Source organism: Anolis carolinensis, chromosome 2 (assembly GCF_035594765.1).
Source record: "Anolis carolinensis isolate JA03-04 chromosome 2, rAnoCar3.1.pri, whole genome shotgun sequence".
NCBI lineage: Eukaryota > Metazoa > Chordata > Lepidosauria > Squamata > Dactyloidae > Anolis > Anolis carolinensis.
In genome coordinates, this window is record NC_085842.1 from 126,888,564 (window position 1) to 126,913,385 (window position 24,822).

General features: G+C 37.4%; 1 protein-coding gene across 2 annotated transcripts in view; it reads right to left on the reverse strand.

The window, feature by feature from the left end:
- Window positions 1–6,936: 6,936 nt before the first annotated feature.
- gabrg2 (gamma-aminobutyric acid type A receptor subunit gamma2) overlaps window positions 6,937–24,822 on the reverse strand; it is a 93,917-nt gene continuing 76,031 nt past the window's right edge. Inside the window, exons 7-10 of one of the 2 annotated variants that reach the window (XM_003215116.4) lie at window positions 17,018–17,170; window positions 13,759–13,964; window positions 10,904–10,927; window positions 6,937–9,212 (exon numbers count right to left, since the gene is read on the reverse strand). In XM_003215116.4, coding sequence (XP_003215164.2) covers window positions 8,937–9,212; window positions 10,904–10,927; window positions 13,759–13,964; window positions 17,018–17,170 — 659 coding nt within the window. In that variant the 3' untranslated portion in view covers window positions 6,937–8,936. The remainder of the gene's footprint in view (window positions 9,213–10,903; window positions 10,928–13,758; window positions 13,965–17,017; window positions 17,171–24,822) is intronic. The other variant, XM_008113147.3, reaches the window with a different exon arrangement.

Here is a 24,822-nt window from a genome sequence, read left to right on the forward strand (position 1 = left end):
GCCAATAGGTGCAAATGTTTGAGCAAATCAAAAGAGTTTAATGTGCCTCACTGGGCAGTGCTTTCCAAAGCTAGGGTCCCTTATCTTTTGTAGAATGCACTAATCCTGTAGATGCATCACAGAGAACTGTGCTCTGACAGTTTTAATATCTGGACAGTTTTCTCTCTGTCTCTCTTTTTCAAGGACAGGGATAGGAATCAAGAAACCTTCCTGATGTTATCCGATTGCAAATCCCAGTAGTTCAAACCCACATATGGAATGGTGAAAATGCTGAGAATTGAAGCCCAGCCGCACCTGATGGGACCCACGATTTCTACCCCTGATCTAGAAACAGAATAGGGAGGAACAGAGAGGAAAGACATTTTAGAGATCTTTTTAAAAAAGGATCCTTCAAACAAGCCTCGCATTCTGTCTCCCAAATAAGGTTAGCTAAATAGAGCAAGCAAGCTGCTCCCTTTGGCTTTTTCCCTTCTATTTTTAGACATTCCCCACCATTTTCTCCAAAATAAGAGCACTGTGGAATACTGAGCAAGTTTCACTAACAAGAACAACATTGCATTCTGTTTGGTGTCTGTGAATGTTCTAGTCAATTAGACATGTGTGTGCTTTACACACACATATCAGGATATATAGAGAGACAGAAAGAGAGAGAGAGAGAGAGAGAGCAGCCCCTCATTCTTCACCTCTGCCTGTTAGAAAAAAATGCTTTTTTCTTTCCTTAACATGGGATGGCAGCAGTAGAGGTCAGGTAAGCACATAACCAAGAAAAAAAAACCCAAGATAACCCAAGAAAAGAGGCAGCAAAGAAGGAGGGAAAATTCACCTGGTTCACCCTTGTCTTCTTTTGTATTTAACACATGAGCTTTCCCCTTTCTCCCATGCTACTCATTTACATCAACATAAACATAAAACAGTCTAGAACCCATACTAAACATATTAGAGAAAAACTTATCAAGGCCTTTTATTTTAGAAACTCCTGACTATCACCCGCTCCACAGCAAATAAGCATATTGTTGTTGTATGTCTTTCAGGCTGTGTGGCCATGTTCCAGAAGTATTCTCTCCTGACGTTTCGCCCACATCTATGGCAGGCACCCTCAGAGGCTGTGTGGCATGGATAAACTAGGCAAGGTTTATCCATGCTACACAGCCTCTGAGGATGCCTGCCATAGATGTGGGCGAAACGTCAGGAGAGAATACTTCTGGAACATGGCCACACAGCCCGAAAGACATACAACAACCCTGTGATCCTGGCCATGAAAGCCTTCGACAACAAATACACATATTCTTTTTGGCATAGTTGTGGTATAGCTTGACTCTGAACCCCAAAACACAGTCACAATCTCCCTTCTGTATTCAGCAAATTCACACATTATTTTTCCAGTGGACTGTGGAAGAAATTCTAAAATATTTTGGGGGAGGTAGTTGTGGTGTCTCATTTGAACAAAGGGCACAATTCTTTACCAATTCTCTTTCCAAGGGAAACAAAATGTAATTTTAGCAATTTTCACTGCACTATGAGCAAGTCTTTGAAAGCCACCATTTTCTGAAAATATTTGCAGTTCAATGTTTATTCTGTAAAACATTCATACACGCTTTGTGCAAAAAAAACATTTAATGTGCAGCAACATAATTTTTGTAATATTTTATGTGCAAAAATACTGCTTCCTGCAAGAAAATTCTGTTTTCTTCACAAAACAACCATGTTATGGTTTGTATAGAGCAAATCCCATACTGTGAAGATTCCTGTCATTTTATTGTCATTTTCATCAGGGTTCTAGGAGAATTTTTCATTTAAACAGAGAAACAATTATACATAAGCACAAAAGCTCATATTTCCCACTTTCTAATATAATTATGATGGAATTATATTTTAACTTATTAATGATTAACTGAATGTATTAAAATTATCTTATTAAAAATTAACTGACTGCATTAACCATTTTCTGCTTACTTTCTTACTATTGGTCTTGATGAGCCATTACTTGTAGCAAAAGGACAAGGAGCAGATGTCTGAAAAAAAATAGAGAGCTGCTTTTCGTGCAGGAAAACAAACAATTATTTCAAGGATCATTCAGAAATGAAAAAATTGAAATCAGAAATGGAGACTCAAGCCGCCATGTTTACAGACAGCAGCACGTTTTGTTAATATGGTAAAAAACCAAGTATGAAGAGTACAAAAAAAAAAAACCTTCCAGATTACCTTAATGAGCAATACAATGCAAAATCTATTTCCAAATATACTGCTTCCTTTATATATATGATCATTTATGATGCACCCAGTTAATGTTGCACATAATAAAAACACAATTGGCTATGTATTTCGATGTATCCTTTATTAGTTGAATGGTGTTCATGAGTTAGTACAATTATCCCATAAACTATAGCTTATAAATGTGTCAGCAATCTGTTGGGACATTATGCTATCAAAAATGATAGTTGAATTATGACATTGTAGGAAATGCATATTCCCAAGAGGGGGTGGTAACTGTAGCTACACCATCAAGACTGATTCCATTGCACAATGTTTCCCAATGTGCAATGTATTCCAAGGCACAACTTGTCCCAATGCATAGTACAATGAGAACCACCATTGTTCAGTGGGACAGCTTACATGATGCTCCATTGCTACTCACTAGCATGTTTGGATATCATGTTACTCCATTATCATAATGTAGCTTCTGATGTCAGATCTCAGCCAAGGTTATTAAAGCACAGAAAAGACAGTAATACAGTTCCCAGGAACCATTTGTTGTAAACATTTATTCTTTCTGGCGAGCAGTATGGTAATTATATTCTATGACCTTTTTAAGGGTAAATCCTGATCCTATATAAACAGCAATTTGAGCTGCAGAAATTACAGAATAATCTTTTCATGATGAGCATTGATAACTGATAGTTTCTGAAGAGTAAAAATTTATTATAGAAACAGAAACAGGAATCAATGAAAAATTGGCAACCCTTAGGTAAAGTCTTTTGCATTGCAATATAAACTTTATATGCTCGGATAAAGTGTTTCTGAATTCAACATTTAAAATACACCTAGGACTGCAGACTCAAGCTAGACAGCATTTTAATGTTCTTGAGCTAATTATGTTATTACCTTGACAGGCAGTATTTTCCATTCATCAAGTAGTAATGCTTTTGCTCTACTGATTTGTGGAATCCCACCCTCCAGTTAGTCCAAGTTCTATCTTAAGTTCACAGAGAAACTTGACAAAGTTCTACTTTTCAGCCATATTCATTCCCAAAGCATGAAACTGTGATACATATTTGTGTGCTCATTAATGCAGAGGCTCAACGTGGTTTTATATCCTTAGGGGTCTTGTCATGAAGCTGGATATTTTAAGCCAACCCTCATTACCTTAAATTGAGCAAGAACATGGTTGGACTGTTATGACAGTTTAACAAAAAGTTTTGTTATCTACACAGCTACCTATCACCTGTCAGATGGATGTACTATAACTGTTTGATGGGAAATGTATGCCTAGGCTACTAGCAGCTAGGATGTTAACAATCTGAAGCCCCTAGGGAGCTTTCACAAAATAGTTTGTTCTGGTCTTAAAAGCTACCAACCAAAACTGAAACTTCTATGACAGTGGTGTGTGTGTATCCGTGTGGTAATATATGTCACCTAGAGAGCATGGCAGTCCCTTATAATTCATAATGATTTTGCTGTGTACTGATCCCATCCCTATATTCTCTCTGTGTGTTAACAAAGCAACAAACTCTGCAAGGAGCTGCTTTGTATAAAGTTAGAATTAAATTAGATACCACAGGGAATGTGCATTTCTTCTGATTAACCTGCTTTCTTCCCATGGTTTTCTAGAGCTCATCAATCAGACCCACAAATGAAGCCAAATTTATTTTCTAATGGCCTACAGCTAAACAAAACATGCTAAATGCAAGACTCATATGATAGCTGAGGATAATTCTGAACTATGATAAATACATATGTGTCACCATACAGAGAGCTCCTTTGCATAATTGTGTTAGAACACAATAATGGTGCAAGACGTAGGTTACTTTCGCCCCCCTATGAAAGGAATTCTAGAGCATAGAGGAAATCTCCAAGAAGATTGGCTCTCATGTACCTATGGAAGGTGTTGATGAGGATCGGAGAATGAAGGGGAAAAATATCTTCTAAAGATTTCAATACTGAGACAACCATAGAAAAGTTTACACATATGCCAGAAATATATAAATAGCCAGTCGAACTGTTGTTAAGAAGGGAGTTGTATACTTCTTGCGACTAGTCCAAGTTAACCTCCAGATTGTAGTTTCTGAGCAGTTTCCAGAGTTAATCTCTGTATACTATGTTAGAAAAATCTATAGACAGTGACTAAGGCATATGTAATTCTGGCAAGATCTGACATATTCTATAATGGGAAAATTGGTGTACTATTTTAACTATGTAAATGCATTACTGCAGAAATCAAGGCATTCAAGATCCAGGGTCAATAGGTATTTCTCCAAACAGTGAAACTGTTCTCAAGGGCAACATGGCTGTGTCTAGCACAGGTTGATTCCCTGTTTTTGAGTCTTCCTTTTGACTGATCAAGCACATCTCTGCCTTGCCTGGATTATGTTTCAATTTTTTTTTACTAGCAACCAATTTATTAGATAGCCAATATGGTGTAGTGGTTGATTGCTGAAGTCTGGAAGGCCAGTGTTTGAATCAACCACAGAAACACACTGGGTGATCTTAGGCAATCCTCACTCTCCCCACCTCAGAAGAAGGCAATGGCAGACACCATCTGAACAAATCTTGCTGTGAAAACCATGATAGGGTCATTGAATTAGGTGGAGTAGAAACACAGAGTATAGTGTGGCACTGAATCCTAGATCACCATAAAACCTCTCCACATAGTTTCATGTATATTTAAAATAGCATATTGCATAAAATAGGAGCAAGGGACAACAGCCATGATGTTCAATAGGAATCCTCTAGCATCACCCTTTGAACCCGTTCCCCTAAGAAGGTTTGAAACTATCATAAAATGGTGCCTCAAAATCCCATTACAGAAAGGCAGACCAGAATGATACCATAGACAATGTTATCAAAATCTACTGATAGGTTCTATAGAACCAACAGGGACTTTTCTTGTCTGATTCAGATTTGAATGAACTCCTGATTGACTCAAGTCCAGATTATCCGAAACATAATTGGGGTGGTGGGGCTAGATCTACTAATGTGTATTATATTAGAAATTCAGCAAGATTATGGGGTCATGAATATTTGAACCCAAAACGAGACCTTCAAGTTTAGGATTAGCTTCCAGATTTTAAATAACAAGATCCCATATCAAGTAAATTGATTTTCCTTGTCAGTAAATGGGATAAATTAATCTGGACTAGGTGAGAAACAAGATTAGTTGCTGTTGTTTCAAATTATAAAAGATCAGCAACAATTACAGAGCAACATACAAACTAGAAGAGAATTAACTATAGGGATAATTGGTCCGACTCAAAATAAATCATGCTGCTTAGCAAGAAAGAGCTTCTGAAGGTCCAGATTTAAACTTTGGAATGCACCTGCAGATTGTGTTTCTTATTACTTTATTATTGGAATAAATGTATCAAAACCAATGTTTGGTCACATTACTTATATGTATTTTAATTTCTTTTATAGTTTATATTGACATAGCCCCAATCAAAAGGTCCTGGAAATGAAAATGACAAGACAAAATAGTGTGTCATATAAAATCTGAAAAATCTAGACAGACTTGTAGACCTGAGCCAAACAACAGTGAATATGTAATGGCAATATAATAATGTATGTAATGGCTGAAAGCAAGGAGCTGAGGAGCCTTATAACCAAGGTGAAAGCAGTATCAGCTAAGCTCCAAACTGTTTATTGATTGGTGGAAGATGACTTACACTTAGGAACAAAAGTGTGTGGCATCCAGGTAACGTAGGAATGGATAACCTTGTCTCAGTTCACATTTCCTGATTCATTAAAAAAAAACATAGCTCTGTCCCATGAAATAATGTTCAAAGCTGATTTCAGGCATGCCAGCGCAAGCCCTTCTTTCCAAAACAGCAGCCTTAACATATGGATGAAAATTCATTTGTCAGGCCTTTCATTTCTTTGGTGTCTTTTTCATGTCCAGATTTCAGGGAACTGTCCACCTTGATTTGCCTGAATCCATACAGGTGTTCTCACTTTGTAAATGTATACAGAAATTGTTATAAACCCAGAAACACTTGTAAAAACATATGTCCATTCTATTACACGTGGAAACTCAATGTGACTTCACAACTTGACATGCATCAGGGAGAGCTGGTGGATCTTATGCTAACAGGGTAGTGTTACATCCCATTCAAGTTTTAGACCAAACTTTAAAGGAAATATACAAGGTGTGGAGCTCTATTTTCAACATTATTAATTTTCTTGCTGAAGAGGAATCATTGCTAAATTTCCAATGGTCACGGTTTCTACAAGCTTAACTTAAAATTATTCTTCTGCAATAGGGAGGTCCCTTGAGATGGATCAAAGTGGAGGAAACAAATTGACTGAGAATGCTTAGCCAGCCATATGTCATGCTGCCTATGGCATTACATGAACTCTGCATGAAATAGTCTGCCTTCAGATATTTTCTGAATGCAGCCATTCATATATAAATAAATGATGGTGTGAGAAGTTGATAAAATAAATTCACACATGTAGTCAGCCCTGCAGAGGCTTTACTAGGAGGTTTCACATGCATTAAATTATGTATAGATGCTTAAAAAGTTGGAATAAAAAACTATGGCCTTTCACTGCTTTGAGTATGAAATGGGGAGAGAGAGGGAGAGAAAGACAGCACTATAAACAAAAGTCAAGGTTTTAAAAAGTCATTTAGATATATCAGTGTGCCTGCAATGTGCCTGCAATGTTCATGAACATGCACACAGACTCACCCTAGTTGTATAGCTCAGACATAAACAACAACTGTAAACTTTAGTGCAGCAATTTTATTGGAAAAAACCTATGGATATGTGCATTTTCTTCATTAAAATACATTAAGGAGCAGTTGATGATCAGGAAAGAGTTATACCTTTCTATACATATTTATTTCCAAAACTATACAGACATTGGAAAACTGTACTTAAGTCTCTGTATTGGCTATCATTAATATCATTCATTCTGTAATGATAATATATATATAGATTATTCCTCCTTCCCAGCTGCAAGCCTACTTGAGATGAGCTTGTGTTCTCAGTATGTGACTGTAAAAAAGTCAGTCATTATTTACATGTGCTTAAGTTTGCATAACTGAGCATTGCACAGATGTTTGAAAAGTAACCAGTTAAATGACATTGACAATTCACCCAACTGGGTCTCTTAAAGCACACATACTATGCAGATATTGTTTATTAACAAAGACAATTCACCCTCTTTCATTTTTGTTTGTTCTTTTGTTTCAAAATGGTTGCTATGCTATGTGCTAGCTAGTGATAGACTCTACATAACAACCAAGAGACCCGAGAGAAAGAGAGAGAAAAAGAGAGAGACAGAGAGAGAATGGGAGATTTTTTTGGAAAAAAAAAAAGGATCACTGACATTATCACACAAATGTATGGTCTATATAGTGGCACAAATGATAATGTCCCAGCTTCTGCCTGGGAAACAAATATATGCGTGAAAAGCAAACAGTAAGAACAATATTCAGTTCTGGTTCATTCAGATGGATCGTGCATCTCAGCAAATGTATTCTAGGTACAAATGATCAGCATTTGGAGTGAGGAAAGATCCCTTCACTACAAACAAATGCTTCGAAAGACCACAGTCAATCTTGCCGTACAGAATAATTCCAGGTTCAGTTGACATAGAAAGTGAGGAATAAAATAGCAGCTAACACCTGGAGCTAAGCTATAGACTAAAGTATTATTTATATTGGCCTTACTAAATTGTACCATGGAATGGGTGTCATTTTGGTCAGCTTTTTAAGGCTTGTCTACCTTCTTATGGAAAGCACTGTTTGTCCAAATCTTCCATGCATGGTGGTAATGGTCTTTCTGCTTGAAAAACAGGATGGTTTTTACCAGTATTTTTCTGCTACAATAGCAAAATCAGGGATACAGAATGAAAGACAATACTGAATATGGAACCTTCACTCCATTTAGTTTGCCCCTGACCCCCCCAGTCTTCATGCACTAGACCCAAGCACTACAAGGTAGTGGAATATTTACAGCATTTGTACATGCGCTCTTCAGGAGGGCACCCAAGCACACAATGTTTATTCAGGTGCAAAGAAAAAACTCTTTCCCCCTTAGAATAGTTAGCATGGTCTGAACTGAGAGATGACTCTTCCAGAAAGAAAAGCCCACAGTGGCCAAATATATCACATATTTATAATCAATGATAGCAAACTATACAGTTTTTTTCACTTTCTTAATTATAATGATGACTATTGAAAGCTAAAATTGTAATACTCAAACGTTGAGCTTGTGAAGGCCTTATTCCCACTATCCCTCACACATTTACTGGTGGATTTCTAATTGATACTTGGTTTGGCCTGTACCAAATTTCTTAAAATATAGTACGAGAGCATTCAAGCCACAATGATTTTACAGTAGTGCAACAAATGTTATGGTTAATATTTACTGAATTATGGCACTAAGAAATTGAAACCACTGTGTAATAAAGCTGTTCTAAGTTCCATAAACTCTGGCACTTAATGCAGCTTAGATGAGCTAGGGCTTACCTATTCCCACCTACCCTCACCCATCCATGTCAGGGAATGCTCTGTGTGTGCATATTGGTGCACTTGCAGCATACTCCCTGAAACTGAAGAGAAGGTGGTGGCTCCAACTTGCCGGAACATCTCTGTGTTTGTTGGTCCACATGTTCACTACAGCCAGTAAGTCATGGCATTTGAGCAAATTAGTATAGGAAAGCATTTCATACATTTTTGAGAATAAGGCTTGTGACACAAATTTCTTTCTGCTTGTTTAAAGGTAAAGGTAGGACACCCAGTAGACCAGGTTAAACAAACAAAAGGCAGTGGGAAAGAATATGCGGGCGTAAGAGTCCATTTTGGCAATGCGAATATGTATCCTCCCATGCCGCCATGCTCCTGTTCGGCAATCCTCAAAGCAGCAGAAAAAACTTGCACAGTCCTTTCCATCAAGACATTCGTACCCATATTCTTCATCACGTTCTTGGAGGTGTGTGGCATTGTTCATTTGGATAGTAGCTGACCTTGGACGGATATCAATCGTAGGTGCCTAGGACAAATGAGTGGTGGAGAGCGGAAAAAGAGAAAGAGTGAATGCTTGCATTTTATTAGCCAGTCCAATTTAAACTAGTGGTTGGTCTGTGAAAGTGTGCTGTCCTATATAATGGACAAATGAGGGGTTCCCCAAATTCTTAAGGATATTAATAAGAATGTTAACAAAGGAATTTCATTTTGAATTTAATCAGTTGGCCCTCCACATTTGTGGATTTAACTTTTGTGGATTTAATGATTTGCTGTTTCGATTAAGTTGTTCTCTTTAGGAATCTTTAGATCTCCAGAATGACATCACACTAGAGGGCATAGAGAGTCCCAGAGAGAACATCTCTCAACTCTGTGTCCTTCTGTGAAGTTTTATGATCAATCTCTGGTGGATATTGACCATATGGGAGAACCTAGAGATTCCTAGAAAAGTGTCATCTGAGGTTTTAATTTTTTTTTTAAATTATGCTTTTACCCACTTTCGTGGGGCTCTTAAACTCCAGAAAGTGGAGGACCTACTGCCCAGTGTTTGTGCTTCAAATTCAAATTTCAGTAAATGTAGGAATTTAGCAAGGTATAATTCAAAATATGAACATAGCCTAAAATGCACTTGATTCATTTTTCCTTGTTCAAAGATTACTTGACATAGCAAGGCAATCGTATTTTTTAGTCTGTTAGCACTATAAAAAAATTAAAAAGTGAAGAAATTGATACTTTATGTTTATATAGGTGGAAATCTAAAAATGTTTAAGGGAAAGGGGATGCTATTGGATAAATAACTTGAATGTAAGTTAGATGGTTATCTCTGATAGTATGCATTTCTGGTAACATGCAACTTTGGATTAACTGTTCACCAAGTAAAAGCTTCATAATGCCAACACAGTGAATAGCATTTGTATATTTATAATCATTCGAATATTGTTTTACCAATAAGCTTTTCTGATCCTCTGGTGGACATGCTGCATGAAGCAGCAGCTAGCACATGAGCAATAAAAAAGAGTAACATCTTAAAATGAAAGCTGGAGACAGAAACATGATTAAAATTAGTTTTTAGAATCATTTAATTCACCATGGACTTATACTTTTAAAAACCAAGAACAAGAAATCTTCATTTCCAAATGATGAATATTTGATTTTTTTTATGCAGCTATTTGTATTGGTCACTTTGAATAGTGTGTCTGAAGAACTAGTGATAGTATTAAATATAAGCAAGCACCCTTTCAAAACTCCAATAGTTTTCATAAGAACAATACTGAGAATATATCCAAATGGTACTTCATTGTTTCATAAAAATCTTCGATATAGAGTTTTCATGTCTTCAAATGATATCATTAAGACTCAGAACTGAGTTCTAAAAGGGTTTATTGTGGATTTTCAGTGTAGCTGGTAGCACTGGATTGGATCCCATGGATAAACTAAAAGAGAGCAACACAGATGTTTGGGGTATACTACTAGACTCTCTTCATTCATGCGATCCAAACATGTTAAAATCCTTTGAACTTATTCTAAGTTCAAAACATTAGTGAACTGGTGTTTAGGCTGCTGAATCTACATCATGGTAATTTCTAAATGTGATCCATTCTACTTCACTCCAAGGCTGTTCCAAGTAGAATGCAGAAATGTCTAAAAGTCTGTATTGAAGCTCTATTTGTTCAATTCAGCAGTCACATGCAGTGGATTTCTATACCAAAAATATTATACCTTGAATGAAAACATCCGAAGAAGCTTTGATTTTGTAGACAGAGAAAAGAGAATCAGAATTTTTAAATTAAAGAAAGGAAGAAGGGGAGGAAGGAGACAAAAGCAGCATGAATTAAAGATACTTTTCTAAACTATATCAAATTTTGGGGGAGGAAAATAAATAGAAAATGATTTAAGATAGAATTTTCAACATGAACGTTAATTGAAAAAATGTCTACTATATAAGAAGAATCTATGATATAGTGAAATTCCAATTTAAAACATGTTGACAACAAAGTATCCTGTGATTTGGATGATTTCCAGATTGAGATAAAAACACGCTGTGGGCCAGATGTTCAAATGTTCTGTCTGATGACTCTTCCTCTACTGGGGAGAAAGACCCAGTAGTCTTGAAGAGACACCATTTCAAGGCTTCTAAACCATCGTTCACTGCCCATATTTTCATCCATGCTTTTCCACCAATGATTCACAAAATAAATAAATAAAATGAACTCTGTTTATGTAGAACACTTACATACCACCTTTCATCAATGATTTCAAGGCAGTTTATCAAAGGTAAAACAAGTAGAACTGAAATAAATACCTACAAAACAAACAGAAGATTTTTTAAAAGAAAAAACCTACATGCTTAAAGCTGCAGTCATATCATTCATTGAAAGGGCATCTCAAGGGACAAGAGGCATAGAAGGTCTCCCTCCCGATGCACAGTAAGGACATCCATGGGCAGAGGAGGAGGCCTATCTTCTCAGCTCCACTGTTGGTTCTCTGACACTTGTAATTGCAAAATGAGTACATGGGGGCTGGATATTTTGACTACACTGCATGCAGGGACTACCTATTTCTCCAACATATCCCTAAAATGGAAGCTTTGAGGTTGGCATATTTATTTATCCTCCCAAATATATCAAAGAGATAAAATTGGGAGTATGGGTTCACAAAGAAAAAACAAGACCCACAAACCCTAGCCAGTTAGTGTGAGTCTGATCTAAGGTTTTCACAAATCTCTGCCTGAGGACCCTTTTACACTATACTAAAACTCAAGAGGAAGCAAGATAAAGCAACCCACTTCCTCTTGGGTTTCACCCTTCACCCAAATTCTGGGTTTTCCTGGGAGGGGTGGCTAGATGGCATTAGAGGTCAAACAAAGGTTAACCTGGGATGCCATCCACTCCCCTCCAGCCCCCCATTTTGCCCACAAAACATACCCAAGAGGCCTGCTGGCAGCACAGGCCTCTCTCTACAGTTCTCCTGGCATGAGAAAATAATGCATCAGGAAGGGGAAGGAGGGAAGTCTCTCCTCCCTCCCCACACACATCCCGACGTGTCATTTTTGGAGCCTGAAGAAGCAGGATGGCTGTGAGGATTGACCCCTGGGACTATAGAAGCAGTCCCAGAAGTCAGTCCCCACAGGCGGAGCACCCCAACAAACTTGGGCCTTTCAGTAAGGCCCAGATCTACTGAGGTGTTTAATTAAACAAAGGTAAACTGGGAAAACCCAGTTTACTTTGGATTAATCTGGGTTTACCAGAGGCATTGTTTGGACACCTCCGGTAAACCTGTTACTTATCATTGATTTTGGCCCTGTGTAGAAGAGCCCTAAGATGCTGTTTGTCTCATCCTATCTATCTCCCTTAAGAATTGCCCTGTCATTCTGAGTTTAAGGCTGGATAAAAGGTGTCCTGTAAAAGATTTTAAAGATAACGCCTATATAAACAAACAAACAATAAAAATACAGCAGTGTTGAAGCTAAGAAATGTACAAGTTTTGATTTTAGTATTAGTTGATTATTTTCTGCAGCTATTCTACACATGAAGCTTCTCGAGTACATAAGCATACAGGCAAAACTAACTAAAGGTGTATTTACAATGTAGAAGTAATGTATTTTAACACCACTTTAATTGTCATGGCACAATTCTATGGAATCATGGGATCTGTAGTTTGTTGAGGCATCAGCACTCTTTAGCAAAGAAGGGTAAAGACCTTGTAACTACAGTGCTGATGATTCCATATCTTTAAGTCAAGGCAGTTAAAGTGGTATCAAATTTCATTAATTCTATGGTACAGATGCACCCCAAGAGATGTGCATATAATCTTACTAACAGAGGGATAATTGCAGTGTTATTGTAAAAGATCATATAATGCAAAGCTGATAAATCTGAGGCCCTCTAGAACTTATCAATCTTCACTTCCCATACATTCTAGACAGTCTGCATAATGATATAGTATGGTGAGTGCAATGTCCAGTATGTGAGTGCAATGTCAGGGGCCACAGGTATTCCTACACTCTGCCCCAAACTAAAATGGTAAATGACAGGGAAAAAACCAAAATGGAAAGTTTAATCAGGGAAAAGAAAAGGGAAGGGAATAAAGAGGGACAAGAGAATCACAAGAAGAGACATTTCATCTTATGGCATTTAAATTAACAACCTCCATATTGTATTTCTAGACTTCTAAGTCTTGGAGAGGTTTCACAAATGATGGTAACCCATTTGATGTAATCACATTCCTTTCCGTTTTTAATATAAGTGTAGGATTCAGAAAAATTTCAGGAAGAGAATGGGTCACGTTGCATGACAACCACAAGAGACAAAAAAAGTACTAAAAATCTAAAAATCTTCTTGGGTAGAAGAAGCTGCTGATAACACAGCTGCTGATATATTGTATACTATGAAAACATATTAAAGATACCTAACCTGCAACCTCCTTTCTATATCTTGTATACTTTGTAGGATTTGATGCTTCAAGCATGTTCTGTTTGAAGCTAATGTGAGCACAACAGTATGGCTACAAAACATTCCTGTCTAGAAAACAAAATTAAAACAATGCCATTGTTTATGATGTAACAAAATACATACAGGGTTTTTCTTCTTTTTGTCTTTATCCTTGCTTGGCTTCCTGTTACTGACAAAATAATGAAGAGTCCCGTATTCCACCAGTGCAGAAAACACAAAAATGAAGCACACTGATACAAACAGATCCATTGCTGTCACGTAAGAAACCTTGGGGAGAGATTTGCGAGCAATTGTACTAAGAGTGGTCATTGTCAGGACAGTTGTGATACCTAAGGAAAGACAAATGTTTTTTTTTTAAAAAAAAATGAAGTTGTTCTTAAGGTGACTTACAGTATAACATGACTAAAAGTTAACATTCTCATATGAAAACACAAGATGCAACAAATAAGTTCATCCAAGGGGGTCACACATTAATTAAATAAATTTAATGGCTTGTGACACAATAACCAGTTAGCTAGCAGCCGTTCTTCTTTCTCACTGTAAGGATCCTTCCAACCAAGGTAAGAACATGAAAATAATGCCATTTCCTGCCTGCCATCCAAAAGTGAACCCAGAGCATGGAAATCACTTGATAATAAATACTGGTCATGAGAGGCTTCCACTTTGCATTCAAGCTTTAAAACATTAGCAGCCACTACTAAGAAAACACACATGCACAGAACATTAAGCATTAATCCGCTCATTATGCTGAATCTTATGGGGGGGGGGGATCAGTATACAGCATCTTTTTTTAAAAAAAACAAACAAACAGTGGAGAACACCCAGCCAGCCAGTTACCATATCCTTCTAAAGCCAAAATTAAACTTCTTTTTCTTGCTGAACTACAAATAAGCAGTCTGTAAGACACATACTCTATAGCTCCTCCTGCTTTGCCAGAGGATTGCTAGCTTTCTGGGATGCCCTCCGGAATTATTAATAGGACTATAATCAAGGACTTGCTTCCACCAGATTCTCTCTTGAGATCTTCAGCCTCATTATGTTAAGCATGAGAGTTGAATTAGCATAACTGAACAGATCTGGACAAACTTTAGCACAGGTAGCATTTTTATCTTTCTGTATGTTGTCTGAACACATGACAAGGAACTTCTAAAGGGGAAGGGTTATGTTGTGAAGGTCCAGAAGTGCGCTCAGAGAAGCCAACATGTTTTTGGACTCCTATGGGTTTTCCCTGCCATACCTTAATTTTTTAAGCTGTGATACAATTTCTTTTCCTTGGTCTGAAGTGCATATGGGTTGAGTCATGTTAAACAAATACATGAATGTTTTAATTCTTCAGTTCTGATTCCTTCCTCTTTCAGATTTTATTACATGGTACCCACTTCCCATATTTCCTAGCTACATATCAGCCAGTATTTCCCCTAGTTATACTCATCGTCTTCTTTCTCTCTCTCCCCGTTTCTAATTTACCTACTTTGTCCCCATACAGGGGCCACTACACTGATCATTTAATGCAGTTTCAAATTAGTATTGAAGAAAAAGGTTTTCCTGTTCAGATGATTACAATATATATGAAACCCTGGAAGCAATTTGAGGCCATCATGGTGATTTTACACTAACCAAAGAGAACTGATGTGCATTAAGGGCTTTCTTCTGTGCACTTTTATGGGTGTTTGTTGTCTTGCTGCTGCAGTTTGAAGCTCCCTTTCTAGATGAATTTCAAGACAAATTAAGCAAATGCATTATTGATGTATAGCCCCAACTAGATATGCCTCAATGTGCAAAAGTTTTCATTTGAATCCCTGTTATTTAATTCCACGTTAACCATCTACTTCCTCATGAGATTTCCCTTTTTTATGATTGTGGGAATAACAATCATCTATTCAATTCAATTGGCCAGGGCTGGCAAATAGTTTTGTCTATAAATGGTGATATATGGGAAATTCCTGTGAGAAATGCAAGCACAGATTTCAGCTCCTCTGGTCAAGGTGAGTAATACATCATAATAATGCCCTTGGGTCTTTGCAAGTGCTGTTTCTTTTTCCAAACCTTTCCAAGCAAATATTGATTAACTGAGCTTCCAAATAGCTCTCTTTTACTTAAGATCTATGTATGACCACTGAACTGTGTAAACATCTCACTCAAGTCTGCCCTGATGTACAAGAAGTGTCACAATATAGTTAACGGCAATGTTTATCACACAGGACCACATTCACATGAAGTACTGCCTGAACTAAAAGAGCTGAATTTTCTATTTTATCTGAGGACAAGACTGGAGTACACGCAACAGCTCAAGTGCCTAACACAAGTTCCATTTTCACACTATGGAGCTACTGGATTCGCAAAGAAAGTGAATAAAATTTCACCACTGGGACACCCCAAAGTTTTGATACTACTACAACAGCATGATAAAACATAGCCTTTTTAAGATTCTTTTAAATATAACAGTAATATAAATATGTCAAATAAGTACCTATATACTTATGTATAAGTTGATCTCATGTATAAGCCAAGGGCAGGTTTTAGGACCAAAATTATGCATTATGCTTTGACCCATGGATAAGTTGAGAATAAAACTGGGGGGGTGGGGGGTGGAAAACAAATCTTGGCTAAAGAGAAGGAGAGTATCTGTTTATTTGCAGGGTTACTGTCTGTGTGCATAACATTAAAATGTCTACTTCAATACAAACACAGAAAGGAATATAAATGAGAATAAAGAATGAGATGGGGGGAGAAGAGCGAGGAAAAAATCCGTCTCTGTTGAGGACTCAATGTAATGGCAGGAACAAGAGGCACAGGAAAGAGTTCACCACATCATTACCCTGTACCCAAACTATAGAAAGAAATGCAACCCCTTCCCTGAAATGGCATTTAGCATAGTCATTTTGGACAGAGCAAAGTGGTAGTGGCTGTTTTAACAGATGCTTCCTGTAGTCTCTCTGCAAATCATACGATGTCTGACAACACTTATATAGGAAACCACTATAAAAAATGGCCACTGATACTTTGAATGTGACAAACATCCAAAACAGCAGCACAAATCATGAGCACAAATCCTAGCACTGGTGCCATAAATAAGTTAAATCATGTTTTGAGGTATATTTTTGTCAGAAATTTCCAACTTATATACAAGTATTTATGGTGAGTACAAACTAGGTAATAGGATGTCACAGTTCTGTAGCTAGAGCCTAAATAAGATTCAAAAGAATATAATTGCTTAGAATGTTTTCTCTCTCAAAAATCCAACTTAAAGGAGAAATGTTTCTAAACAAATCTCTGGATTTATGATATATTATGTTCAGGTGCATAAGCAAAGGCCACAATCCAGTGCAAATGTAAGAGAATTTTAGGAACATTAACAAATGAGGGAAAAGTACTAACTTACCCAAAGATGTTCGGGCTGGAACAGCATCCTTATTAATCCAGAATGAAACCCAGGACAAGACAACGATGAGTGTGCAGGGGATGTAAGTCTGAATAGTGAAGTAACCCATCCTTCGGCTTAGGTCAAAGTAGACTGCCATGACAACATAATCTCCTGCAAAACATATTTTAGACAAAACAACACTGTATGTTTCAGTAACTGGACTATTGGTTGTTGAAACTCTAGAGCTTTCAAGCTCTATGGGTTTGAGAAAATTTAATCTTTTCATCTAGTACCAGAAGCTTGCCTTTTTAAATTCCATCTGCACCACTAGGCCTTTGCTCCTTCCAGCTGGACTAGTCAGCTAATTGGCAATTATACAAGAACACCCCCTTGATTGGTATGAATATATGTAAGATGACTGGTCCATTAACTGTAGTGGGATAAGATAAGTGGGATTCAATTAACCTTGTGTCCACCACAAGCTAGAAATGAACAACAGAATGGATTATCCCTTATCTAACCAACTCTTATTACAATTCATCATAGATATCTAATCCTTCAGTGTCAGATTAATGATCTAACTGGTCTAATTCAGTATAACAGTATTGTTTTATATATTCTCCTTCCAGAAAATTCTGCAAGGCTGCAGTTATCACATCCTCCTCACAGAAATTCTATGTGTGTTGTTAATCATAGAGGAAATATATTGATAGTGAAAGGTCATTCACATGCCCAATAGACTATTTTGCAATCTGCTGGAAATGTAGTGTTAATGTAGTGAAAGTGACCCAAGAAATGAATGTCCCACACACAGCCAAAGTCCCCATGGTGTAAAATTTAGGAATCACATATTTTGTATTAATTAGATTAAAAAGACTAAATTCTTTCAAACGAAGGTACTTGTGTCATCAAGGCATATTAGATAAAGGTCATTACTTTTAGAATATAGGTTTTGAATCTCTACTCAGCCATGACAGGTGACCATGAGCAAAACATTGCAACCTGGTCCCAAATAAATTGTGCAAATAAAACTCTATAAAATATGATAGAATTGTCATAAATCAAATTGATTTGAAGGCACATAATACCACCAAACAGCAACAACCACAAACATGAAGCCCATGCAAAATTCAAAAATGTTAGTAGGTGAGCAGGTTAGTTAAGAACCCAATTAAAAAGCCTTCCTTGCCTCTTTTCATTTGAATTCCTCTCACTTTCACTTCTCTTTATTCTGCCTCATTTTTGCTGTCACTTCTTTAGTCTCCTTCCCTTCTCTGTGAAACCAACCCCCTCAGCCATCCAAGACAAGCACTTGCAAGTGTGAATTATCTCCTACCCACAGATCCTCTCAAGCCTTTTTCACACAGCTGATTAAATACCACATTTTCTGCTTTGAACTGCAATATATGGCAGTATAGACTCAAATTATTGTTTGTTTATTTATTTCATACATTTAGATCCTGTCCTTTACACCGGGGGGGGGATGGGGGGAGTGCTCAGGGCAGCCTCACAACCGGCAACCATTAGATGCCAAACACAACCATTATAAAACAATTATAGTTAAAACAAATAGTTAAAACATCAATTATAAAACCATCCATTTAAGATTGCACAAGTTCAAAGTCATAATCCAAGGTCTGTCCACTGTCAGTCACATAAATCATTCTCATTATTATTGCTGTATCTGCTGCTTGAATGATTGGTCCTGCAACCATGAATTTTGATTTTTCCCCCCTAAAGGACAGGAGGGAGGGGCCGACCTGATTTCATTAGGAAGGGAGTTCCACAGATGGGGGGGGGGCACCACTGAGAAGGCCCTGTCTCTCATCCCCACCAATCACAGGGCCTCCCCCAATGACCTTAACCTCTGAAGTGGATCATAATGGGAGATACGTTTGGACAAGTAAGCTGAGCCAGAACTGTTTAGGGCTTTATAGGCTAAAGCCAGCACTTTGAATTGTGCTCGGTAGCAGAATGGCAGCCAGTGGAGCTGACATAATAGGGGGGGGGGGTATGCTCCCTGTACACCGCTCCAGTGAGCAATCTGCCTGCTACCCATTGGACTAGTTTCTGAACAGTCTTCAAAGGCAACCCCTCATAGAGTGCATTGCATTAGTCTATTCAGGATGTAAGAAGACTGTGGACCTGGGTGGCCAAGTCAAACTTCCCAAAGTATGGGCACAATCAGCGCACAAGTATTAATTGTGCAAAAGCTCCCCAAGCCACCGCTGAGACCTGAGGTTCCAGGCTCAATGATCAATCTAGGATCACTCCCATGCTGCGAAACTGTCTTCAGGGGGAATGTAACCCCATCCAGCACAGGCTGTAACCTTATGCCCTGTTCGGTCTTACAACTGACCAGGAAGACCTCTGTTTTTTCTGGATTCAATTTCAATTTGTTTGCCCTCATCCAGTCTGACACAGCTGCCAAGCACCGATTCAGGGCCTGCACAACCTCCTTAGTGACAGGATAACCCAGTTCAAATCAGATATTGTGGGATTTTTTACCTTGATATTATGGGTTATATGGCTGTGTGAAAGATCCCTCAGATTCTATAAGACTTCCTGCATGGATCTACTTTATTGTTGGGAACAGGAGGCTACTTATTTCCTCTCTGTTACAAGGTTCTTGTTTAACTAGGCTATGCATGCAAGACCAAGGAAAAGACAGGGGATTAAAGGTTAAATAACTAGAAATTTAAAATTATACATAGCATGTTCATACTAGGAACATAGTCTTGGATTTCTTAACAACTTCATCATATATTTTATCTGAGATTTTCTCAGATGGCTACTGAATTATGTTCTAGGCACCAGAAAGCCCAATTAGCATTGGATCTGAAATGTTTTAGTTCCTGATGAGTAAATTGTATTCAGTTCACCATATACAGCAAGATTCAGTTCTTGGCAAGTTTTTACTCAATCATTTATGCAGCATTATTCACAGTAGTGTGCTAAAAGTGGTGAATCTTTACTTCCGAAATCCATGCCACTGCATTCAGTGTGTTGTTGGGAGGGCAAAATATCCTCACGTGGAAGTTTATGCTGAACAATCCTGATGGTGCACAGTCCTTTTGCTGAATAGCAATTTTGCATGATAGCACACACACTCTAATGTGCAGCTGCTTGCCCAATGGCACTACATGTGAAACTTCACTTCTGCAACCTTGAACTGAATATAGATATTCTGCAGTAAAAAATTCCAACTGTTTCCACTGAGAATTTATGTATGCACAAGATATCATTTAGATTTCAGTCACCATCTAAAACATAAAACCTTAAGAGATTATTCCAGCAATTCTCTGCAATTCTCTTTGCATTCTGAGGGGAAAAATGAATCAGTTAGTACCAGAAGCTCCCACCATCTATAGGAGGTAAAAAAACAAAATATTGATGGCTTGCTAAGCAAAACAAAGGGAATGTGAGCAGAATTAAAATGTAACCTTGAAGTGGGAGTTTCTACAAAGCAAGGCTTGCCTCCTTCCAACATAGAGAGAAAAGAAGACAGGAAAGTACAGCCATTTGAATTTTCATGGGACCACTGCCACTTTTCTGAATACCACCTTCCCCAATAAAAAAGAACCAACTGCAGTAGACTAAAAAGTTTTGCTTATTCTAGAAAAAAAGGAGATTACTGCTACCATCAAGGTAGCAGTGACTTTGTAAATAAGAGAATCTGAGGGAAAAACTAATGTTCAAAAACATTTTCAAGTGTAGAGAAACCTTGATGAGAAGAATCCCAGACTGACAAGAATGTTTACAGTTTGGTACTTGCTGCCACTTTAAATCCATTTCTGCCTCCTGCAGAATTCTAGGTTTTGTAGTCTTCTGAGGCCCAGAACCTGTCTGGCTGAGCTGCTTTAACCCCCCCCCCCCCCACCTCCCTAAATTGGATTTAAAATGGATCCAAGCTTGAGTGTGATGAGATTCTTATTCTGTACTAAATATGGTTGTCTTGTTCAGGAAAACTGCAGTTGTATATAGAAGAGCTTTTTATGTGTAGAAAGAAATATACACAAAAATATTACTTCTTTTATATAAAATGCTTTCATTGGTGATTTAATATGTGCAAAATTCTCACATGTTTGATTTGCATAAAAACACATTTTCTATATTAAAAAATACAGTTTTCTATATTAAACTTGTCTGAAATCTGAGTAGAATAAGGCCCAAATTATGAATAGCCTTCAGAAATTGTATGGTTTTGAAGACTTTTTGGCAGCAAGAAGATGATTGTTAAAATTATTTGTTACTTCAAGAAACTTAGTGAATACTCATAGTCCTATAAGAGACCTTCCAGATCCCTCATCAGCAACAGCTTTGCCCAGGTCCTGAAAACCCAGTCTGTCTGAACTTTGATCCTCCTCTTACCCTCCAGTTTACACTTTGCTGAGTGTAAAATGTTATCCTCAATTTAATCACTTTTGTTTCTAAAGTAAAAGGAGGCTCTATATACTCTATGAATGATATACTGTATTTGCTTTTTGTCTAGTCCATGGTATCTCTAGAGCTTTCCTTCATCATCACATTTCAAATGTTTTGATTCTCTTTCTATCAACTTCTGGACAGCTTTCATAACCAACCAAACAAACAAATCAGAAATATTAGGACATGATTGAATCTGACATTCGTATTTAATTATATAATTTTACACCTGAGGAGTTTCTTCATGACTGCCTTTTCAGTCTTAGCCATCTTCTGACTTCTTCACTTTCCATTTTGATGGATGACTGAATCAAGGTATGGGAAAATGTTAATTATTCTATCTACTTTAAAATTATGTAAATAATATGTGGTTATTATATCTGTTCTCTTAATACTCACCTGTATGTATGATTACACTTTCTACCTTATCTTACATGAGTAGGTTTTCCAAGTACTTGCTGGTTCCAGAAAGATCAGCATCTTTAAAAGTTTATTTTGTCAAATGTACAGAAATATGAGTTAAAAATCTTAATTCAGAATCAAATTGAGAGGACTCTCCTCAACTGGGGTTTGGATGACACAACAGAATGCTTTCCATGGGTTATGTCGCCTCCCCCCCCCCCCCGAGTTGGGTGTATCAATAATAAATGGTGCCAGAATGCCAGATGGATGAGGAAAGAAATGAAGGAAAAAACATGATGTAAGACCCAAATTGGCTCAAAGTTTCCTGTGTGGATTATCGGTTGTTTCATAACGCCTGATAAAATGTTTAACAGCTGGAGTGAACATAGACCACTGTTTCGATGAGAGCCAGTCAGCACACTCTTCTTGGCACAATTAATAGTAACCACATGGCATAGAGAAGCCCCTATATATACCAGCTGTCTTAACAAACAACAGCTATTTAAAAAGAGAGAAAACACAGACAAATTAACAGGTGGATATTCTGTTTAAATCTGGATTCGGTTTAATTAACAGCAGTAAGACAAAGCATTCTTTAGCCTGATTCCTTAGGGACAGCGAGTTAAAATCCTTTGCAGCTCTGTATCCTTCAGGATCTATTAAGAATCATAAGAAATATCTCTGAATATGTTACATACTAATCATTTGAATGGGCAGTGAGCTATATACGGTAACTCTTGATCACTGCAAGGCACTTGAAACTACACAGGTGCTAAATGCTACACAATGTGTCTGTCAGTTATGTAAGGAGCAGAGCTGCCCACAATTAATTCAGGCACCGCTTGGCATTGTGAGTTACATCTGTGTCCTCTCTCTCCCTTTCAGGCTCCTACTTCTCAGCCACAATTAGATTTCCTTAAATAATGAAATGAAACAATGTTACGTCTCTGACAACATTTACACCAGAGTTCATTTATGTAAGATTCTCTGTGGAATTCAGCTACTCACATGCTTGGCTTTTCCATTCTGTTCTGAAGTCACTGTATTCTTTGACTAATTCAATGTGTGCATCGATGCATTGTTTCTTTGAATAAGATGCAATGTGATTAACTACATTGAGTTCAGAGGAAGAAAAGTGCCTAGATATGAGTATCCAGCACTGTGTGGTCATAGCATCATGCATCAGTCATGTCAAAACCAATGGGGGAACTTTGCATACAGACTCTTGCGCCTTGTGGTGAGTGTGTTTTCATAAATCTCTCTCCTGAAATGACATCTCCATTATGAAATGTAAGAAAATTTCTATTACCTGAGTATATGGATGCATCTAAAGATTTAAGTAGTCTTATTGTTCTAGGTCTAGCATATTTGAATTCAGAAACAATTTATTGTTGTGTTATTTATTTGAAGAATAATTTTGGTTTCCTTTTTACATTACATTCATCTCTTCCAGAATAAATTTCAACCCACTATGGAAAAATAAATCTGGCTTTTAGATACTTCCAGTTACATTGCAACCTTTTATGTATTAAGAAATGCAATATGATCACTATAGCCCACTAGTTCTTTATAAGCTCAGAGGCTCTATGAATTTTTACAGGATTCAAGAATTTTCAAAGGATCACCAAGCATTTTAAAATAATGAAGTTTGGACTGCCAAACCAATCCAGGAAGTGCCTTAAATATCTATGTATATCATGGCACTGCTATGGAGCTCTGGATTATGGGCACTGGGAAGAATACATACCCACAATTCCTAAGAATTCAAGCAGGTTCTATGTGTTCTTTTATCTGTGTGTGTCCATTTGTCATGTATGCACACACACATGTGTTTCAGAGTCTGCATCTTGTTTAATTTTCCATCCATTTAATTCAGAAAGGCTTGTAAAACAGTACTAACTACAACATAGATTTTTACTTCTTTGACAAAAAAAATTCAAAATATAATTTAGGCAAGTGGGACATAATTAAAAATAAATGAGACTTTTTTTCACTTAACAAAAAGAGTGCAGTGTCTGCCTGGGGATTAACAAAGAGATGTCAGGGCAATTTTTGGATCTGAGGATTAGCATCGATGTGAAGAAAAAGTTCTGATGTCATAGATGGAACTTTCTCTGAATGTACCATTATGCATCAATGTGTAAATAATCTACAAATGAAAATGCGTCAACCCTCTCTGCTTTAATTTCCTCTCCAATAAGCTTCCACCAAAGATGAGAGCAATTTTTCTTCTTCTGAGCTGTTCAGACTGGTTGAAAGATTTAGTTTCCAAATAACCTGCTGAGTTCACTCTTACACCAATAACATTCAGAGAAATTGCTTTACAGTTGTGAAATAGGCGAGATCATAATAGAGTAACATTACCCGTTTGCAGAATATGTAATGCAACGCCATCACCCCACCTCATCCCTCACAAAACTTTCCAAAGCAAAGGCTAAAATTCTACCAGCTATGTCATTCCAAAGTTTGGGTCTTGAAAACTCTCTAAAAGAACCTATAAAAATCCCTCCACATCGGGGGGGGGGGGGGAATCATGTGAACTTCCAGATGCTGTTGGACTACAAGTCACAACCACCCTGCCCAGAAGAGTGAATGGCAAAGAATATTATGAAATCCAACAACATTTGGATGGCTATATTATTATTTATCTTAAATACTGTCAATATATTAAATGAATTTAGCGGATCATTGGATGGGCTGACCCTAGCCCCTGGGCAGGATGAGGTGGTCATTTCAGGTAATAAATCCTAAGATACAGCGACCTGCAGCAAAGTGGAGAAGAGAGCTATAATTTAGCCCAGGAAATGATAACAGCATTTCCAGATAAGGTTGAGAAATAGCCCAGTCTGAAACTCTGGAAAGCTATTCCAACTCTTTACAAATCTTTCTCAGTATAAGGCAATTGCTTAACTTCCAAAATCAGCCTATTCAGGTGGTATAATGTTCACTTATCAAAGTTCAGTGATACTGAGACTCAGGGGAAAAAAAGCAAACAT